The sequence below is a fragment of the Adiantum capillus-veneris genome, chromosome 10, assembly GCF_014529385.1.
Source record: "Adiantum capillus-veneris isolate H3 chromosome 10, ASM1452938v2, whole genome shotgun sequence".
NCBI classification, from domain to species: domain Eukaryota; kingdom Viridiplantae; phylum Streptophyta; class Polypodiopsida; order Polypodiales; family Pteridaceae; genus Adiantum; species Adiantum capillus-veneris.
This window is the reverse complement of record NC_140940.1, coordinates 139,619,796-139,640,232: the sequence shown is the minus strand read 5'-3', so window position 1 is coordinate 139,640,232 and position 20,437 is coordinate 139,619,796. Positions and strand designations below refer to the sequence as shown.

At 46.6% G+C, this 20,437-nt stretch overlaps 1 protein-coding gene across 2 annotated transcripts in view; it reads right to left on the bottom strand.

Annotated features, from left to right (window-relative positions):
* Window positions 1–580: 580 nt before the first annotated feature.
* PDE312 (Nucleic acid-binding, OB-fold-like protein) overlaps window positions 581–20,437 on the bottom strand; it is a 110,673-nt gene continuing 90,816 nt past the window's right edge. For both annotated transcript variants that reach the window (XM_086522101.1, XM_086522102.1), the window contains exons 12-14: window positions 1,346–1,733; window positions 1,185–1,257; window positions 581–1,099 (exon numbers count right to left, since the gene is read on the bottom strand). In XM_086522101.1, the coding sequence (XP_086378227.1) occupies window positions 1,225–1,257; window positions 1,346–1,733 (421 nt within the window). In that variant the 3' untranslated portion in view covers window positions 581–1,099; window positions 1,185–1,224. The remainder of the gene's footprint in view (window positions 1,100–1,184; window positions 1,258–1,345; window positions 1,734–20,437) is intronic.

The window sequence follows — 20,437 nt, the reverse complement described above, 5'->3', positions numbered from 1 at the left end:
ATCAGGCATAATCAAAGTCTCATACCCCAATCGGTACCCAGCCATCCAGCCATCGCATATCCCCCCTCAATGAGATAGGCAGTTATGCACATTGTCATAAAGAGCTTTGAGAGCCAACAATTGACTACCGATGCAATGATCACCATCCAAGAAAACAATTATAAAGGACTTTAAGCTGACAAAAAGAGTCGCTCTTGCAACCCCAAAGCCAATTTGCAGTCTCTCAAAATTTGCTCTGGTGTTGCTTTAAGATAACAAAATGCTATTTCAGAACAAGAGGAAAAGGGGAAAAAATTTCAAAGGATTTTGAGGAAAGAATAAAACTTTTCCATCTACATTTGAGGAATAATTATCATCCAAAAAAAATTATACCTCCAATAACTAGCCCTACCTACACCTATGTAACCATACAGCTGCAACTCCCTACCAAGCTCATAAAAATAGGAAAAATAGAAGGTAGCAACACTCACAATCATGTCATGTGATTTTGTTATATACATGTGGCCCTCCAAAGTCTATATGGCTCCTAGACATGAAAGAACATTTATCACAAGATCTACCTTCAACTAGTATACGAGCATCATGAAATGGATGTATTTCTTACAAAGATTAAAGATCTCAATGAGCAATTAATTGCCATTGATGAAGTCGCCAGCGAAGCAAGGACATAGTTACACATTAGGTTATTGAGCCATTTGATGTTTGCTACATGATGATATGTGGGAGAGGCACTCCTCTTACACGAATAGACGACAGAAAATGGCGTTGATATGCCTAATTAGTCCAATATAACGCTGCACACGCTTGCTTTACAGATTATCTAGCCATCAACCCACCTGTTTGGATTCGTTGTACAGAAGTCCGAGCAAAAATCAAGCCTTGCTCTGTTGTGAACCAAAAACTCTCTTAAAAATCCTACAAAGCAGACGTGAAAAGAAGGTTGACCCCCTTGTAGCAAAGCTTCTTGCAAAATTTCCACACAACTTTGCAGAGCAATCGTATGTTAAATCCTCTATGCAATTGCTCAGGTAGAAATCTTATCACCATAGCAAAGTGCATAATACATTCCAAGAGAGTTTGTCCACAGCCATTGAAGGGGCTGCAAGTAAACAAGCATCAGCCTTCTATCATCCACTTTGCATCATATCAAAAGTAATTTCACCATACTTTCTGCAAAAAATTACCACTACATAGTATGTTGTCTGTGTCCGATTGTATTGTGTTCTACTCTGTTTCATCTGCCGAATTATTCTCATCCTGTGAAGACCAACATCGTGCAAGTTAGAATCTCCAGAGAAATAACTATTAAAAAGATCACAATAGAAAGCCAGCTTAAAAAACTTACCGTCCGTCTAGAAAGCCCATTCATATCAGACACCCTGGAAGACTCTGTCCCATTCACAAGCTTCTCACCATTCCCTTTTTCCTCCCCATTCTCTTTCAAACTGTTGGTGACAATTTCTTCATCTTTACTCCAGCCAGAAGTACCAACTGACTTAGGGCCTTTCTTCCCTTGCAGAGTCCCGATCCGACCATCTTCCCTGGACTTATTTTCATTCACAGTAGGCTGGGGACCAGGTCTCTGTTGTCTACCATCATCTCGAAACTTTGATAGATCACCAAGGTAATCTTTCCGCCACCGTTTCTCACGAGGATTGTACTTGTTTTCTCCAAAGAAACTGTCGTCTGCATACTTGCCAGGTTCTTCCAAGGGCAACCCTAGTTCTAAGCGACTGCACAACCCAATGCTCTCTCTCTCTCTCTCTCTCTCTCTCTCTCTCTCTTCTCTCCTCTCTCTCTCTCTTCTCTCTCTCTCTCTCTCTCTCTCCTCTCTCTCTCTCCTCTCTCTCTCTCTCTCCTCTCTCTCTCTCCTCTCTCTCTCCTCTCTCTCTCTCTCTCTCTCTCTCTCTCTCTCTCTCCTCTCTCTCTCTCTCTCTCTCTCTCTCTCTCTCCTCTCTCTCACTCCTCTCTCTCTCTCTCTCTCTCTCTCTCCTCTCTCTCTCTCTCTCTCTCTTCTCTCCTCTCTCTCTCTCTCTCTCTCTCTCTCTCTCTCTCTCTCTCTCTCTCTCTCTCCTCTCTCTCTCTCTCTCTCTCTCTCTCTCTCTCTCTCTCTCTCTCTCTCTCTCTCTCTCTCCTCTCTCTCTCTCTCTCTCTCTCTCTCTCTCTCTCTCTCTCTCTCTCTCTCTCTCTCTCTCCTCTCTCTCTCTCTCTCTCTCCTCTCTCTCTCTCTCTCTCTCTCTCTCTCTCTCTCTCTCTCTCTCTCTCTCTCTCTCTCTCTCTCTCTCTCTCTCTCTCTCTCTCTCTCTCTCTCTCTCTCTCTCTCTCTCTCTCTCTCTCTCTCTCTCTCTCTCTCTCTCTCTCTCTCTCTCTCTCTCTCTCTCTCTCTCTCTCTCTCTCTCTCTCTCTCTCTCTCCTCTCTCTCTCCTCTCTCTCTCTCTCTCTCTCTCTCTCTCTCTCTCTCCTCTCTCTCTCTCTCTCTCTCTCTCTCTCTCTCTCTCTCTCTCTCTCTCTCTCTCTCTCTCTCTCTCTCTCTCTCTCTCTCTCTCTCTCTCTCTCTCCTCTCTCTCTCTCTCTCTCTCTCTCTCTCTCTCTCTCTCTCTCTCTCTCTCTCTCTCTCTCTCTCTCTCTCTCTCTCTCTCTCTCTCTCTCTCTCTCTCTCTCTCTCTCTCTCTCTCTCTCTCTCTCTCTCTCTCTCTCTCTCGCGGAGTTTTCTAGAGATGGAGATATCATTCTCTTGGGAGACTTTAATGCCTGCATGCATGCATGTATGTATGTATGTGGATGAGGTTTCTGACTACATTGAGAGAGATGGTGATAGAGGTGCACAGCTGGCAGGGACATGGATTCCACTATTGTTATATGCTGATGATATTGTGTTGATCTCCGACTCTCAAGAGGGGATGCAACGTCACTTGGATGCTTTGCATAGGTTTGCTCAGGAAAGTGGTTTGTCTGTCAACCTTGGTAAAACGAAGGTCATGGTATTTAATACCACCCCATAGTGGATCACGAGGTCAGCGCCAGCATTCACATACGGCCAGGAGACAGTGGAGTATACAGATGCTTACACTTACCTCGGAGTGGTTTTTAGTGGGCCAGCATTTTCATTCAGGAGGGTAGCAGAGACTAGATTGGAAAGGATGTGTTCACAGGTTCAGTTTCAGGAGCCTCGGACGAAGCTCTGGCTCTTTTGACACTTTGGTGGCTTCTGCATTGCTTTATGGAGCTGAGATTTGGGGACCTTCATTGGATCGTCACGGGAGGACAGGCCGCAGTGACGGATGGGGGGACATGGAGAAGCCTCTGGTCTCTATGATCTCGCGGCTCATTATCCGAGCAGAGCTAGCTGCCCCCCCACTAGTGGTTGAGGCGCTCACCAGATCTGTCTCCTTCATACACCACATGTGGGAATTTCCCAGAGACAGATATGCCCGCCTTGCACTTGAGTCCTCTCAACAGTTAGCCATGCAGGGAGATTCAGCATGCTGGTATGGGGAGATGACATCATGGTTTCAGGCGCATGGGTTCAGCATAGACAGATTGCCTCCCTTCCAGTACTCACTAGATGCACCCTCTCTGAGTCTTACACGGTCCGAGATCACCAGGCTCATCCGCCAGGACTCGACTCAGATAGACACCAGGAGGACATGGATACAGCCAGCACAGGAGCTGGGCACGAAGATGGCTTTCTACAGAGAGCATCTCCTCCAGCTTACGGAGGATGGTTTTGTGACGAGGCCCAGATACATGGACACCCACTTGTCTCATGGGATAAGGTGTGCTATTGGCCAGATACGCACATCTTCACACCAACTGCGGATCGAGACTGGGAGATCCAGCGGAGTACCAGCAGAGGACTGGACATGCCCCCTGTGTGACATCGAGCCTGAGACAGAGTTGCACTACACATGCCATTGCTCCATCTACTACGAGATACGAGGCCGCTTCCATTGCTTGTTCAGAGAGGGCTTTGGACCATTCTCTAGAGTCATGCGGTACGATGATCAGAGATGCTTGGGTTTGTTTTTGCCCGAGCTGCGCAAACACAGAGAGAGCCTGATGAGAGGAGAGGCTAGCCAGTCTCAGAGACAGATCACAGACTTAGAGCGGCCACTAGACACCCGGGGGAGTTACTACCACAACAGAGCTCGTCGCCTCACACCAGAGGCACACTGATCGACCGAGCGACTGAGCTGGGGAGATGTAGACGCCCACGACTGCGGAGGACTACACAACATCAACGGAGGCTGCAGCAGAGGATTCGGATCACTTTGGCCCGACATGCACGACGGATGGGGGGACATGGAGAAGCCTCTGGTCTCTATGATCTCGCGGCTCATTATCCGAGCAGAGCTAGCTGCCCCCCCACTAGTGGTTGAGGCGCTCACCAGATCTGTCTCCTTCATACACCACATGTGGGAATTTCCCAGAGACAGATATGCCCGCCTTGCACTTGAGTCCTCTCAACAGTTAGCCATGCAGGGAGATTCAGCATGCTGGTATGGGGAGATGACATCATGGTTTCAGGCGCATGGGTTCAGCATAGACAGATTGCCTCCCTTCCAATACTCACTAGATGCACCCTCTCTGAGTCTTACACGGTCAGAGATCACCAGGCTCATCCGCCAGGACTCGACTCAGATAGACACCAGGAGGACATGGATACAGCCAGCACAGGAGCTGGGCACGAAGATGGCTTTCTACAGAGAGCATCTCCTCCAGCTTACGGAGGATGGTTTTGTGACGAGGCCCAGATACATGGACACCCACTTGTCTCATGGGATAAGGTGTGCTATTGGCCAGATACGCACATCTTCACACCAACTGCGGATCGAGACTGGGAGATCCAGCGGAGTACCAGCAGAGGACTGGACATGCCCCCTGTGTGACATCGAGCCTGAGACAGAGTTGCACTACACATGCCATTGCTCCATCTACTACGAGATACGAGGCCGCTTCCATTGCCTGTTCAGAGAGGGCTTTGGACCATTCTCTAGAGTCATGCGGTACGATGATCAGAGATGCTTGGGTTTGTTTTTGCCCGAGCTGTGCAAACACAGAGAGAGCCTGATGAGAGGAGAGGCTAGCCAGTCTCAGAGACAGATCACAGACTTAGAGCGGCCACTAGACACCCGGGGGAGTTACTACCACAACAGAGCTCGTCGCCTCACACCAGAGGCACACTGATCGACCGAGCGACTGAGCTGGGGAGATGTAGACGCCCACGACTGCGGAGGACTACACAGCATCAACGGAGGCTGCAGCAGAGGATTCGGATCACTTTGGCCCGACATGCACGACGCCCGGTCAGACTACTGACCATGGAGGAGATTGATGAGATCCACCAACGATCGATGCTGGATCTCTTGTGATCTAGCTATCCCAGCTAGCTGCTTAGTTCACACCTAGTAGTTTAGGATTCCATAGTATTTTATTTTGTCATTCTCTCATTTTGTCATCTTGCTACTCTGACTTTGTATCAGATCCACCACATTGTAACTTTCTGGTCTCATAGGTCACTTTGGCCTTTTGAAGACGTTAATATAACACTTCGTTTTCATCTCTCTCTCTCTCTCTCTCTCTCTCTCTCTCTCTCTCTCTCTCTCTCTCTCTTCGGCTAGATCTTTAAGGTCTCTTGGGATAGTTTCCTACGATGTTAAGACTCTCTTCTTCTTCTTCTTCTTCTTCTTCTCTCTCTCTCTCTCGGCGTGATAGTGGGCAGCTAGCGTGTGCTCCTATGCAGATCAGCCATGCACATCAGGTCGTGCGAGCAGCAGGTGGCATGGGTAGCAAGGTGTGCACAGGGTTCGTAATTCCAATATGCCCACGATCTGCAAGGTTACAGATTATGACCTTATTTCGTCAGCAGAGGGGTCCTTTGGTTGAGGCAAGGAGGGGGGCTGCTTGACGGGAAGGAGGGAGGTTGCTTGCTTGATAGGAAGCATGGGGGTTGCTTGCCTACACACACATCACATCAGTCCTACACGTACACACATTTTTGAGCTTTCATTCCTGCACACACTTGCACTAGCTCACATATGAGAGAGGGAAGTCACTTCAATCAAACACTCCCATGAAATCAAGCAAGAAGGTAGCAAAGGGCGATGGGATGAGGAGGGATGAGGTGGAGGCGGCCATCAAGCAAGCCATATTGAAGAGAGAATGCTCTCAACATGGTCAATAGGGCCCTATCGGAGAAGATCACGGCTCTAGAGGCGGAATGTGCCTCTCAAAAGCAAAGTGGCAAACTGAGGGAGAGTTGGAGGACATGTGCTCCCAGACCAAGCTTGAAGACAGCCATCCATGACAGAAGAGCTGAATACCATTAAGGCGCAAGTGCTCACCATCCAAGCGGAGGAGGAGGAGGTGGCACGGGAGACCTCTTCATGGGTAGAGGTGCTTACCCACACCAAGACTCAAGTCGAGGAAGCGGACCAATGGATCCAAGCGGCCAAAAAAGGCCAACATCATGAAACGCCCACTCCAACCTCTATCATCAACGTGACAATTGAAGAAAAGAGAAGTAGGAAAACACGCGCTCTACATGTACGAGTCACAGGTGTCAAGGACACCAACAATGTGAACGAGGAAGTGAAAAGGCTCTATGCACCTATGGGAATTATGGAGCCAAAACACACCGGAGTATGGAAAGTGAGAAAGAAAGGAGACGGTGATAGGAGAACTTCCCAGGAACATGCTCTAATCATTCGTTTCACTACCATAGAAGAGAGGAAGGACTTTATCAAAGAGAGGACTACATTAAAACAAACACGGATTTTCTTGGGAGATGATCTTACATTGTCTCAACTAGCACACATGAAAGAATGCATGCCCGAGATCTTGGTTGCCAGAGCATTGTTAACTGCGAAACAGCCGAAACTCGCGAAACGTCTCCCTTGTCTATTGAAACGCCATGACTAAAACGGCTAAGTTTTTTTAGGGGTTTTCAATGTTTACCCTTAGCATGGCAAATGCTTTCATGGATTATTGCCAAAACACTTTTGCACGTGTATGCAGACCCAAATGGGTACAGCACATCAAACTTACACGTTTGAGCCATAGAAATAGGGGACCCGAGGACATGGCCCTTTTTGGCAGGAACGGAACAGGGGACGCGTCCCGAGACGGGGTCCCCGCTGACACATGCAAGGGAGACACAAACAGAGGACCCCACACCTTTTCTCTAAGGCTTTCAAAGTCTTGAGCTATATGCCAATGTTGCCCGCTAGACTCTACTAATCCACTCTTCACTTGTACATCATTACTTTTTCCCCTTTGAGTATGATGATTGATCATCACGTCAACGTGTGCGGCCCATGCTCGCCGCGTTCTTACCGCATGTCATATTTTGATATTTATAAGTACAAAACCCACTTTTTCTTTGCAATCTTGTGCTCTTACTGCTGTCTGGTATAGAACAAGTGTCTTTTAGCACGCGTCCCCTGGCCCGTCCATGTTTTTGCCACGTCCACGTCCCCGTCCCCATGTGACTATGGTTTGAGCTTGCAAATTCATCACCCTTTCACTCCATGCAAGACTCACACTCACGCTCACACCAATGGGTAACCAAGACCCAGCTCTCTCTCTCTCTCTCTCTCTCTCTCTCTCTCTCTCTCTCTCTCTCTCTCTCTCTCTCTCTCTCTCTCTCTCCCCAAAAAAAAAAAGAAAGAAAGGGGCTGATTTCTATTACTTGAAAAATCCCTCAAAAAGCTCAAATGGTGCCGATTCCAAGGGCAAGTACATCATTGATTACAAAGCCAGCCCAAAGGCGATAATTGTCACAAAGTGATCACATGGAATGACCTAAAGGACAAAACGCGACCGAAGGGCCTAAACCGTAGCCAAAAGAAGCAGAAGAAGTTGTACCAACTTACAAGTTTCGGTTGAGTGGCCCAAAGAGGGTTACACATAAAAACCTAACCCTACCAACTTGCCAAAACCTAGCCAAGGGGCCTAAACCCTTGTAAAAACAAAGCAAACCCACAACTTGCGTAGAGATAATGACATAGCAACATGTACAGACAACCCTCCGGCCGCTTGCTTTTGGAGTGAGATGCTCTTAGAAGTACAGCTCTTCATGTAACTGCTTTTGGATAGGCCCATGGCCTTTATAAACGTGCCAAGGCCTCATATCAACTTGGGAGAACTAAGAGAGGAGGACCCTCAAACATTGTACCTAGTGAAGCATAATAATAAAGAAATACACAGAAGGGGCGCCACTCTTTGGGGCAGTGCATTTGAGCACAGAACTACACCGTGGCATGTCGACTCTCCCTCTCTCTCTCCCCTCCCCCCCTCTCAATTCAAGTATTGCACAATTATTTGCAGTTTCTCATGTGAGTTGCAATAGATCTTTGGCTTGGAGTGTCCAAGTCTATTACAGTGATATCAGAGCTCAAACGATTCTTCTTCTAAAAAAGATTTGCTCCCTTTTTATAAGATTTTCCAATTACATGGTATACCAAAATATATCGTGTCAAATAGAGATCCCCGCTTTACAAGTTTGTGTAGCAGGCTACAGTGTCACTTTCACAGAACACACAGTTAGTACAGTTGGTCTGGTCTAGTTCACACTGGACGGACTCTTTGGGCTGGGCAACGACACGTGCCAGGGATACGACGGTGGTTCTAGTGAACATCGTGGCCAAGTCACCCCCACCACTCAGTTTGGAGATTGGCTTAGGTGGCTGACATTTATGAGCCGTTGGTAGATCATCTTCTAGATATATGGTCCAATGTCATCGAGAGGAGAGAGTCTATACACACAACACGTCTTCACCATCCCTGCACGTCTGAGACTAAACACCCCCATAGTACATGTGAGTCTTGGGCTGGAGCTAAGTGTACTGCCACGCCAGAGTCTGTATCGGTTCTTTGAGATAGTCGAGTCACATGTTCTGGTCTGCTGTTGTGTCTCTGTGAGCTCAGTTGTTACCTATTGTTCCTTTGTTTTCAGTCTGTTTTGAGTGAGATTGTCACGCACATTGCACTAAGGGCACCCATTGTAGAGAGCACGACACACAATCCGCTCTACAGGTGCTCTCATTTTGGCGATGGGACCTCAAATGAAGTCTCACTCTCTGTTGAGGTACAAATCGAGAAGCTAGCTGGCTTTTACCTAGCTTCGCCTACTTTGCCTTTAGCTGTGCAACTTGCTGGTCTTGTCCTCTCTCGCCCCTGGTCCAACTGGTCTAGTCCTCTCTCGCCCTGGTCCAACCAGCTCTCGTCCTGGTCTAGGCCTTCCTCGTCCCTGGTCTAGTCCTTCCTCGTCCTGGTCTAGTCCCTCCTCGTCCCCGGTCCAACCAGGTGGTCCAGTCACTAGCCTTGGTCTAGTGGCGATTGGACCAGTTTTCAGCAACAAGTACAAGGTCTTCGTGCCCAAGGCTTGTGTGGGCTTTTCGTTACTGCATGACACATACAAGGCAGTCAAAAGAGCGACAAAGCCCACTACTCAGTCCTCTGAAGTACTACCACACGAAACGTCAACCCTTCGTGCCAAGTAGAAGTCTACCAGCTCTAGTACCCCTACCTTCCCCTACAGCTACCTCCATTCCCTCAACAAGTTCTACACCTCCCCAGTCACCCAAATCAATAAACTTCTTATCCCTTGTGTTACAGCAAGCTCTAGAGCAACAAGCTCTTGCACAAACAGCCATGGAGGAGCTCACAAGCGTTCTAGCTAAGGTGAATATTAAGTTTCCGACTTTCAAGGGTCTCTCCTCAGAGGATGCTGACGACCATGCCCGGAGGTTTGTTTCTCTCTGCAGAGGTCATGGCCTCAACCGAGAAGATGCCTACTTAGTAATCTTCCCATCTACCTTGGATGGTTTAGCAGACAAGTGGTACAGTCAGTTTGCAGAGAACCACTTTGCGACTTGGACCACTTTACGATAGCAGTTCTGTGCAACATTCAGGCCAAGCGACTACCAGGAAAAGGTTTTGGACGAGTTGGCCAACATGGTGCTCCAGCCATAGGAGACTTTTGCAGAACTCATGACTAAAACCAAGTCTCTAGTTGCCAAGCTTCCTCAGCAACCAAGGGAATTTATGGTTAAGAAGTGGATGGAGAAGGCTCTTCCTAAAACTTCCCAGCAAAAACTCCGAGAGAGTCTCCGACCTAACGCAACTATGGAGGAGTTTGTCGCGGCTGCTACTAGGATAGAGGGAGCTAGGAAGCTGTTCACCAACTCCCCTCAAGTAGAGACCACCTCAATGTTTTCGGAAAGTTCTTCTGATCCGTTTACTTTTTTACGTAGGGAATTGGAAGCCCTAAAGTTACACCGAGCTCTTCAAGAGGAGAAATCAATCTGTCTCAGACGCGAAAAGCCCCCACATCACGAGGCTTTGGATCAAATCAAGAGAGAGCTAGAAGAGCTTCGGTCTCAGTAGGAGACTAAAGCTATGGTATGGTGCAACTCGTGTCGCTCTCCAGGACACCCTCCACAGGACTGTCCCCTTCGGGGTTATTGCCACTTCTCCGAAAAGTCTGGGCATGAGGACAAGGACTGCTACTACCTCAAGGGATTGCGACAAATACAGCAATGTCTTGGACTTACTCTTCAACAAGGGCCAGCACTTGCATCCAACATGGTCTCTCCCTATGGCCATCCACACCACATGCCACCTTTCTTGTCAGCCCCTCCTATGCGAGGTATGCAGAGCACTTTTCCCTCTCAGAGCTTATATCACACCCATGCTCCCTCTCCACCTCACAGCTTCTATGCCTCCACCTCCAACTCCATGGAGCAAGGACCACCTCGTCCTTCGACTCGCCAATTGAATCGGCCCATTTTGTGCTACAGATGCGGGGAATATGGTCATTACCAAAGCAAATGCCCTCTGCCTGAAGGGTCCCCTCCCTGCCGTCATTGCCCTGAAACGAAGGATCACTACAGTAAAGATTGCCCTAAACTTCGTACATCCACGGCTACGGACCCAAATCAAAGCCAAAATGAGTTTACCTTTCCCAAGCTTAATTTGATAGCTGTGAGCCCCACTCCCCAACCACCCCCTTCCGCCCATGTGGTTACCACTCAAGAGAAGTTGCACTTGGTAAAGGAGCCAGCGGGCAACCTCACCTGGGCCCAGAGAGCCGCTCTCGGTCTTAGCATTCCAGCAAGTTCAACTCCCCTCTCACACCAATGGATACCCTGCCTTCAGCTATTAACAAGCCATCCCCGAGTGCCATGAAAGAATCCAAATCTTTGCTCTCCGATATTGATGAAGCTTTCTTGGAAGCAGTTTCCGATCTATAGAAGATCAAGGTACCAAAGAAACCATTGGTAGAACAGGAAAAGCTTACAGAAGAGACAACCTTGAAGAACGCCTTCCAACAAGTGTCGCTCTATGACATGCTACGACTAGATGCGAGTTTTAGAAGTGACACCCTTGCTGTTATTCAGTCACTTTGCCACAGAGCAAGTCCTAGTGGCGGGCACCTCCCAGTGCGAACCTCAGAGTCCTATATGATATCCAATCCCGCTGCTCCACTCACTGATTATAGAAGCCCTCGCCTGACAATGTCGGGTGGGTAATTTTCAGGAGTAATTGTGGATGGTGGATTTGGCATCAATATGATGCCTGAGTTCACTATGATGGCTTTAAGCCTGCAACCTACTCAACCTGCCCCTTTCACAGTAACATTAGCCGACCAGAGGACTGTATACCCTATGGGCATAGTGGAAAAGGTGCCTCTGCAGGTACAAGATTTCACTTTTAGTTTCGATTTTGTTGTGATTCGTCTTCCACAGGTGGAGGGCGGATTTCCCTTGCTCATCGGTAGACCATGGCTACGACACACTAAAGCACTTCATGATTGGGGAAACGATGCCATGTGGATACATACTTCTGGCTCCCCAATGCAACCCATTCGCCTAGAAGGAGGCATGGATCCCGTCATGCAACATAGTTCTTTGTCCCTAGCAACCAGCCTTGAATTCGAACAGCCTACTCCACCGGACGGGTCAGACGAGGATCTGTTAGAGTGGTTGGATGCTACCAAATCTATGCCTTGTTATGGAGTCTCTATTCACTCTTTGCCTGAAGGTCCACCCTCTTCCAATGTTTCCACAGTAACTAAACCTAATGAGCCACCTGAGCCAGCACAAAGGTTGAAAGTCACTGAAGCTACTCCCAATGCGCCCTTGGTGGTAGCCTTTGGATCTGGTGAGCCTATGAAGAATCACAGAAGCGGAAAGAAAGAGAAGCTCAAAAACCTTCAACATCAGCCCCATCGGTGTCTACTTCTCCGACCAGAACAAAGCTCTCCTCCGTGTCTAGCGAACTCCCTTCACAGAGCTTCCTCAAGACGTGATACAACCAAAAAGATGTTCATTTCAAGCGTGATAAATTCCCTCCTCATGCTCATGCTCATGCTCATGCTCATGATATCTCTCTGCTCCATGTCATTCCAACCTCTTCCCTACAAGAAACCACTACCCTTCGAGTGCCAGCCTCACCTCTCACTACCCCTCTCTCCCTCCCTACCCTCGCCCCTAGTTCCCCCTCACCAGCCCTCGCCCCTACCCTTTCCCCCTCGCCCCTACCCACCCCCTACCTACCCCTCACCCCTACCCTTTTCCCCCTCGCCCTTACCCACCCCCTACCTAGCCCTCGTCCGCCTATCTAGCCCTCGCACCTATCCACCCCCAGTACCTAGGCCTCACCCCTACCCACCCCTCATCCCCCTACCCACCCCCTACCTACCTAGGCCTCGCCCCTACCCCCTACTCACCCCTCGCCCCTACCCACCCCCTCCCTTGCCCTCGCCCCTACCCACACCCTTCCACCCTCGCCCCTATCTAGCCCCTCTAGCCCCCTCACCCCTATCCAGCCCTCCCCACCCCTCCCAGCCTCAGCCTCATCTAGTTCTTTCTCCACCCCACTGATCAGCCCCTTAGCAAGCTGCCAATCCCCTCCTATTCCTCAATCGACTCCCCTTCCCTGCACTTCAGGAGCATTGTGGCTATTTGCTTGTGGCTTTCAAGCATTCACCTGGTTGCCATCCTGTTGTTGTAAGTGTTTTTCGTTCTGCCATCACGATAGAGCTTAACCTTAATTGCGGTCTTACTCAAGCTTCTGGTCATCCTCTTTTCGAGCAACTTCATCTGCAAGCGTGGACCAGGTCATTTTCCCCTACTTATGGTTATGGAGGATAAAGATGCGCTCGATCCAAACCGAGCGCATCTCTTTGTTGTGAAGCCTCAGTCTGTTTGGCCAATTGGGATTCTTGGACTATGCAATCATACTAGGTTCCTGTCTATTCAAAGACTTAAGGCGTTTGCAAGCAGTGCAATGTTTTTAACTCCACTTTTGAGGCATGTAAGGTCATGGTTGCGCCTAGCACTTGCTTGAAGAAAGACGTACAGATGCGGCACCTAATGGTTTTCTTTCAAGTTTTTTCAGTATTTCCTCTCACCGGGACAATGAGCGGTCTTGTGGCGGGCAACCTGTAGCAGGCTACAATGTCACTTTCACAAGACACACAGTTAGTACAGTTGGTATGGTCTGGTTCACACTAGACAGACTCTCTGGCAGGGATACGACGGTGGTTCTAGTGGACATCGTGGCCAGGTCACCACCACCACTCAGTTTGGAGATTGGCTTAGGTGGCTGACATTTATGAGCCGTTGGTGGATCATCTTCTAGATATATGGTCCAGTGTCGTCGTCGAGAGGAGAGAGTCTATACACACAGCACGTCTTCACCAGCCCTGCACATCTGAGCCTCGACACCCCATTGTACCTGTGAGTCCTGGGCTCGAGCTGGGTGTGCTGCCACGCCAAAGTCTGTATCGGTTCTTTGAGAGAGTCGAGTCACATTTTCTAGTCTGCTGTTGTGTCTCTGTGAACTCAGTTGTTACCTATTGTTCCTTTGTTTTCAATCTGTTTTGAGTGAGATTGTCACGCACATTGCATTGAGGAGCACCCACTGTAGAGAGCACGACACACTATCCGCGCTACAGTTTGTTTTGGAGAGCACTATGAGAGACTATATGCACATGGCTTAAATTCTCGTCATCTTTTCATCCACATACAGATGGGTAGTCAGAGATTGCCAACTCAATGGTTTTAGACTTGTTGAAATCATATATCTCTAATCACAAGACTCACACAGGTTTTGCCCTTAGTACAATATGCTTACAACAACACAGTTCACACGTCTATCGAGAAGGCACAATTTGGAATTGTCGAGGGTGTCAGAAAGTTTCCTCCTATTTTGAGGACCATAGACAAGATTTTTCAAGCAGATCAGTATACACAAGATCTCGACACTACCTTTGTCAAGGTAAAGGAGGCTTTGGAGAAGTCTCAAGCACGACATAAGAAGGCACTGGGCAAGCATCGACGTGACTTATAGTTGAAGGAAAATGATTGGATACTACTCAAGTTTGAGAAAGCACGCTTGTGGAAGCGTAAGGGTAGGGAGAGGCTTTTTAGTATGAGATACTATGGATCCTTCCAGATACACAAAAAGATAAATGAAATATCCTTTAGACTGAAGTTACCACATACTTAGAAAGATTCAAAATGCGTCTCATGTGAGTCTATTAAAACCTTTCATAGGTGAAGTGCCAGTGGACACGGAGCCAAACGAGCAACCAGAAGTCGAAGAGACGGAAGAGATACTCATTCTAGAACAGGTCCTGGCTCACAAGGGAAAGTGAAAGGTAAGCTAACACGACGGTATTTGGTCAAGTTCAAGAATTATCCGGATCTTGATGCCAAGTGGATGGAGGAAGAGAACTTAGGAGTCAAGACGTACTCCTCAAATACTAGAGCTTTATATATACCTAGATGAATCCAGGATAAGGCCAGATTCACCCTTAAAGGAAAGTGCAAGGTATAGACCCATGATAGTCACCCACAAGACAATATAACCTTAAGCTCCATCATGCACAATATTGACTAAATACCAAGACATCCCCACTAACGTCGTTATTGTCAATAGCGGGTGTAGAACTAGGTACTAACATATGATCCCAAACACAACACACAAACACGCGCACACACACACACATGAGCATACATCAACACAAAGTTTGGTATATTGAGTTCCTATCAAGACTCCGGAGATCAAGGGCAAACTCAGCCACAATGAAGCCTAGCACCAAAAGAAGCATTAAATTAGAAAAAGTAGCCCAAAAATGAGGTATACCACAAAAGATAGAAACAATTAGCACAATATCAATTGGACGTAACTCGGACGAAAACTTCACAATGTGAAGTCTGCATGTCTGCTATACGACTAAAAAATATACCTAGATGAATCCACTATAAGCCCAAATTCACTCTTAAATGAAAGTGCAAGGTATAGATGACTCCAGGATAAGCCAAAATTCACTCTTAAATGAAAGTGCAAGGCATAGACCCATGGTAGTCACCCATAAGACAATATAACTAGAGCTTTATCTTGAAGCTTTAGGTTTAGCACCGACTATTCCAAAAGTTACCAATGAATCAACAGGTTGAATCTGGTATGATGCGGGTTGCAAAAGAGCAGAGTCACTCCGCTAATTTGTCACAAATTACCTCGATGGGAATAAAGTCACTGATTTCTTTTGAGATTTGAGGGACACTGATAGGCTGACAATATTATGTTGAATGACTATGTAATGAAGCATGTTAAAATGGGAATTTCAAACATGAATATGCTATATCTGCTCTCTCATGTGTGTGTTGTTTAAGTATGTGTCGGAAAGATTAAATGACTGCAGAATTTTAGTTTCGTCACCTTAGGCGTTATGTGAATGTGATAGTAACAAGATTTAGTAGATCAAGACATCCATGAAAAGATCAACGCACTATAGATGTGATTGTTGAATAAGTTACTAACATCTCGAGGCGGATAGTCATGTGCATGTGATGTTAATGTTCAATGACTGTCGTCTACATGCAAGTGCTGGATATGTGTGGTCTAGTATGTCGGTTGAAACTGACCTGTAGCTTCACTAAAGGGCCGTAAACTTCACCCGATCTATTTTGCTTGTACTTTACGACACAAAGTAACTTCACGAATAAACCTGTGACTGTAATTCAACGCTGCAAAACAAATCACGACTTGGTAGCTAGAGTGCTCCCAAGTAGACAGTGACACCATGTTGGCCCCACAGGTTGGCACCCCTTTCGGTATTTCTTTATTCCAATTAATCTTGGAGAAAATCTGTAAACTTCTACAAGCTGTCCCACTACTACTGGGCTGAAAATCGCCTACTGTAGACCAATTTCGGTAACATTACGATAGTAGAAGGCTAGAAAAAATCCCCATGTGTTAGGTGACTTTCCATACGAATTAGAGCACTGTTGCAAACCTAGCAAGAAAATACAGCACGCTGAATTCTCTGTTTTCAGACTCTAAAACGCTCCAGAACAATGTTTAGCACTTCCTTAGTTTCCATGAAGCTCTTGGGACCTTTAGGCATCAAAAAGGGTAAAAATCCTAAACTTGCAAAACATTACAGCATGCTGTAATTCTCTGTTTTGGGTTCCATTTGTGTGCCAAATGCATTCGTTTCAAGCCCTTGAATTCCCGCACCTGTAGCGCTACTTGCACTTTGATTTAGACGAGATTTCTCTGTGAGAAATCTCTCTAAATCAACCTCCTGCTTGGAATTAGTAGTTAGCAACACTCTTGCCTTGGCAATCGCGCATAAACCCACAAAACTGTGCATACAGATGAATAGCCCTTGAGCTGGGCATCGCGATTCTGTATTCAAAAGGTGAGAGAGGTGCACGAGAGCGTGCCTTGCTTGTTGACGAATGCACCATATTATTGTATGCATACTTAAGCATGGGTAAATACTAATCCCACTTGCCCTTATTGTCTGACACATAGAATTTAAGCAGATCTAAAAGACAATAGAATTAGCCTCTTCTGACCTTCCATCGGTTTGTAAATGAAATGAGGATGAAAACTTGAGCGTAAGCCCATGTTTTCAAACAAGCCTCTCCAAAATAGACTCGTCATACGAGAATCACGATCACTGACAATTGATTGTGGCATACCATGGTACTTAAACACATTGTACATAAACAATCGTACCATCTCGTCAGATTTTATCTTCGTCCTAACACGAATAAAATGGGCCAACTTGCTGAACCTACAAATAATGGCATAACCATAATTGCATGTCTGTGTTCTCGGAAGATCAAAGATACAATCCATAACAATACTTTCCCATGGCTTATCTAGAATAGGAAGTGGTTGTAACAACCGTGGTGCCTTTTGCCTGTCAAACTTGACCTTTTATCAAATTATGCATACTCGCACAAAGGCATCGACATCCTTCCTCAAAGAAGGTCAATAAAAGAATGTCTCGACCGCTCTCATTGTCGCATCTATACCATGATGCCTTGCATACGATGAGACACGACTTTCTACTATAACCTTATGTCGCAATGTCCTAGTGACACAGTCTTCCATGCATTATCATAGAACCGTCCCTGAGGAGATAGTACTCATGGCGTTGTCCATTCATGAAAGATCCTTGCAAAATCTTCATTATTAGGATATTGTTCCTTCATGTCATCAAGCTCATGATGATAAGGAATTGACATAGCTGAAATTTGTGGTTTTCTTGACAATGCATCAGCCACCACATTCTTCTTGCCTTCCACATGCACAATCTGAAAGCGGAACATAGACAGAATGTTTGCCCATCGCATATGCTTTTCACATATTGTTGATTGTGTCAAGAAGTATCCCAAGGTCTGATGATCCGTTTGGACAACAAAATCAGTACCTAGCAGGTACAATTTCCAACTTGAAAGCGCATGAATCATAGCCGGTAATTCTTTTTCATAGACTTGCATAGTCTTTTCTGGCCCTTGCAAGATTCTACTTTCATAGCCTACTACCCAACCATCTTGCATTAACACTGCACCAATACTATTGCCACAAGCATCACACTGGACCACAAATGACTTTCGGAGATCTGGTAAAACAATTACTGGATCCGAAGCCATCTTTCACTTCAAGAGATTAAAAGCTAAAATCTTTGTTCGTGTAGATTTGAAAGTGACCTCTTTCTTTTGCAAAGCATGTAAGGGTGAAGCAATCTCAACAAAGTTTTGGATGAACCTTTTGTAGTAGGAACACAGTCCCAAGAAGCTATGGACATCATGCACAGCTTTTAAATCTAGCAATGTCTTGATTGCTTCCACCTTGGCGGGATCCATTCGGACACCATTCTTTTGACACTATGTGGCCTAAAAAGTGGATCTCTTCCAAGAAAAAATCACTTTTCTTGGGGTTGATGAGCAATCTGTGATTGCGTAGCTTGTAACGGACTTGAACACTCCAAGTCAAGAATCTACCGCGACAGCACCAAATAACCACTTCAAAAGAGTTCACAGTTCACAATTTTATTCGACACTGGCCCGGCGGAGTTCTGTGCCTAGAGATATTCGCCCCATAGATTGGCGCCCCTTTCGGTATTTCTTTTTGTATTAATCTGAGTTCAAAGTACAAGAGTGCAAGCAGGCACTCACACTCAGACTCTGCGTCCAGATGCTCTAATTTGTGAGAGGCCAGCCCGCTTATTTAAAGTACAAGGGTTACCAAAAGCAGAACCCCAAAAGCTTGCCATAAAAAGCTACCCATAAAAACCGCCTATAAAGGCTTTCAAAATAAAGGAAGTCTATCTCTCTCTCTCACACAAGCTTTGCTTGAAAAAAATTAAAGCACTCTTTGCGTAGCTTTTTTTCCCAAGCATAGCGTAGAATTTCTACGTAGCCAAAAGCAGCCCAAATTCTGTCGCAAAAGCTGCCCACGCACAAGGCCTACAGTCCGTACGTATTCTACAACGTGAGCAGCCCCTGTACGGTCCCACGTTTTCCGACGGATTCTGCGCGGCATTTCTCGGGCGGTACGTTGCACTTGCCTGCATTTCCACAGTTCCCACAGGGGAGGGTGTGCGTGTATGAGTACCGGCTGCCACGTCATCCAATTTATGACAATACCCCCTCTTGAAAGCATTGTAATCGCCCTCGATTACGCCTACAAAACAGACGGAAGCTATAAATTGTCTTAGCAAACACTAATTGTTAGTACCTACGCACTAGGAACACACATCTAGCACATGTACCAATCGACAATCACATCACACAACATCACAGGACATCACTCGACATCACAGGACATCACATGACATTCAACATTCATTCGGATCTTAGACCATAATTTATCGGCAATGTAGCTAGCAATCGCATCTAGATCCATTCAAGACTCTCATAGATGCTCGATTGACTAACCCCTATTGCAACCATGTGTATTCGAGATCATTTAGAACAAACATGCTGCAGTCATTTCGTCTATCAGTTCCTCCACATAAAAACAAGTCAAGAACAAATCAGTTTCATATTCCGGAATTTCATTTCATAAAGTCATACAACAGAATACTGTCAGCTCTCAGTATCCCTGAAGCTCAAAGAGACATCAGTGACTCTAGTATTCTAAAAATCAAGGCATCTGTTCACAAAGGAGCGGAGTAACTCCCCTCTTGTGCATCCCACTGCACCAGATCTCCGGTCAAGCTGAATTCTCGGTTCCATTTGGAATGCTAAACCAAAAGCTTCAAGGTAAAGGTTCACAATCTGAGGAGTATCTGCTAGGTCCTCCTCCTCCATCCACTTCGCATCCAATGCGGATTTTCACTTCCTCTTGGCTCACTCAGGAGTACGAACGTGATGTGGCTACCGCTTGGACTCATCTTTGGATCATCAAGGAAGACACTTTGAATGCTTATTGTCATAGATATTGGGATACTTTCCTACCAGCCTCTTCATTTAAAAAGATCACTTTTAAGGAACAGATCGGCGATTTTGTTGTGGTCTACCCAAAGAGATATAAGATTACTACTTACTGCAGAAGTTCGAGTCCATACAACAATTGATGGGACATGCTAAGCAAGGGTTTGCGATGCATTCAGGTATTCATACGTATCCAGCTGATCAACTTTTGACAGAAATCAACTTTTGCAATGCATTCGGACAGAAATCGAATGATGGTAACAGAAGAAGAGGGAAGTTTCAGAAAAAGAAACATACACATCCCCACCAGACAAAGGAACAGCAATCCGAGTACCTCAAAACGGGGAAGTGCTTTGAATGTGGGGAACATGGACATATGTCAGCACGCTTCCCCAAAAAAGGCACCCAGAGGACAATCAGAAGGCATGCTAGAGAGTTCCAGAGCAGCCGAAAAGCACGAGAGAAAAGGAAAGACAAAAGCAGGACTGGTACCGGATTGTGTGGGGACCGACCCTGATCAAATGGATGAAAGTACTAAACTTTGCCGCGCATGGGGCAAAGTGCGAGACCAAGAAGCCATAATCTTCTTTGACGGAGGAGCCAAAGCCAGCTTTCTTTCACCCGAATTGGCGGCTCGACTTGGAATGACACCCGAGGAAATTGGGCCACAGGCAGAGGATGTTCTAGTG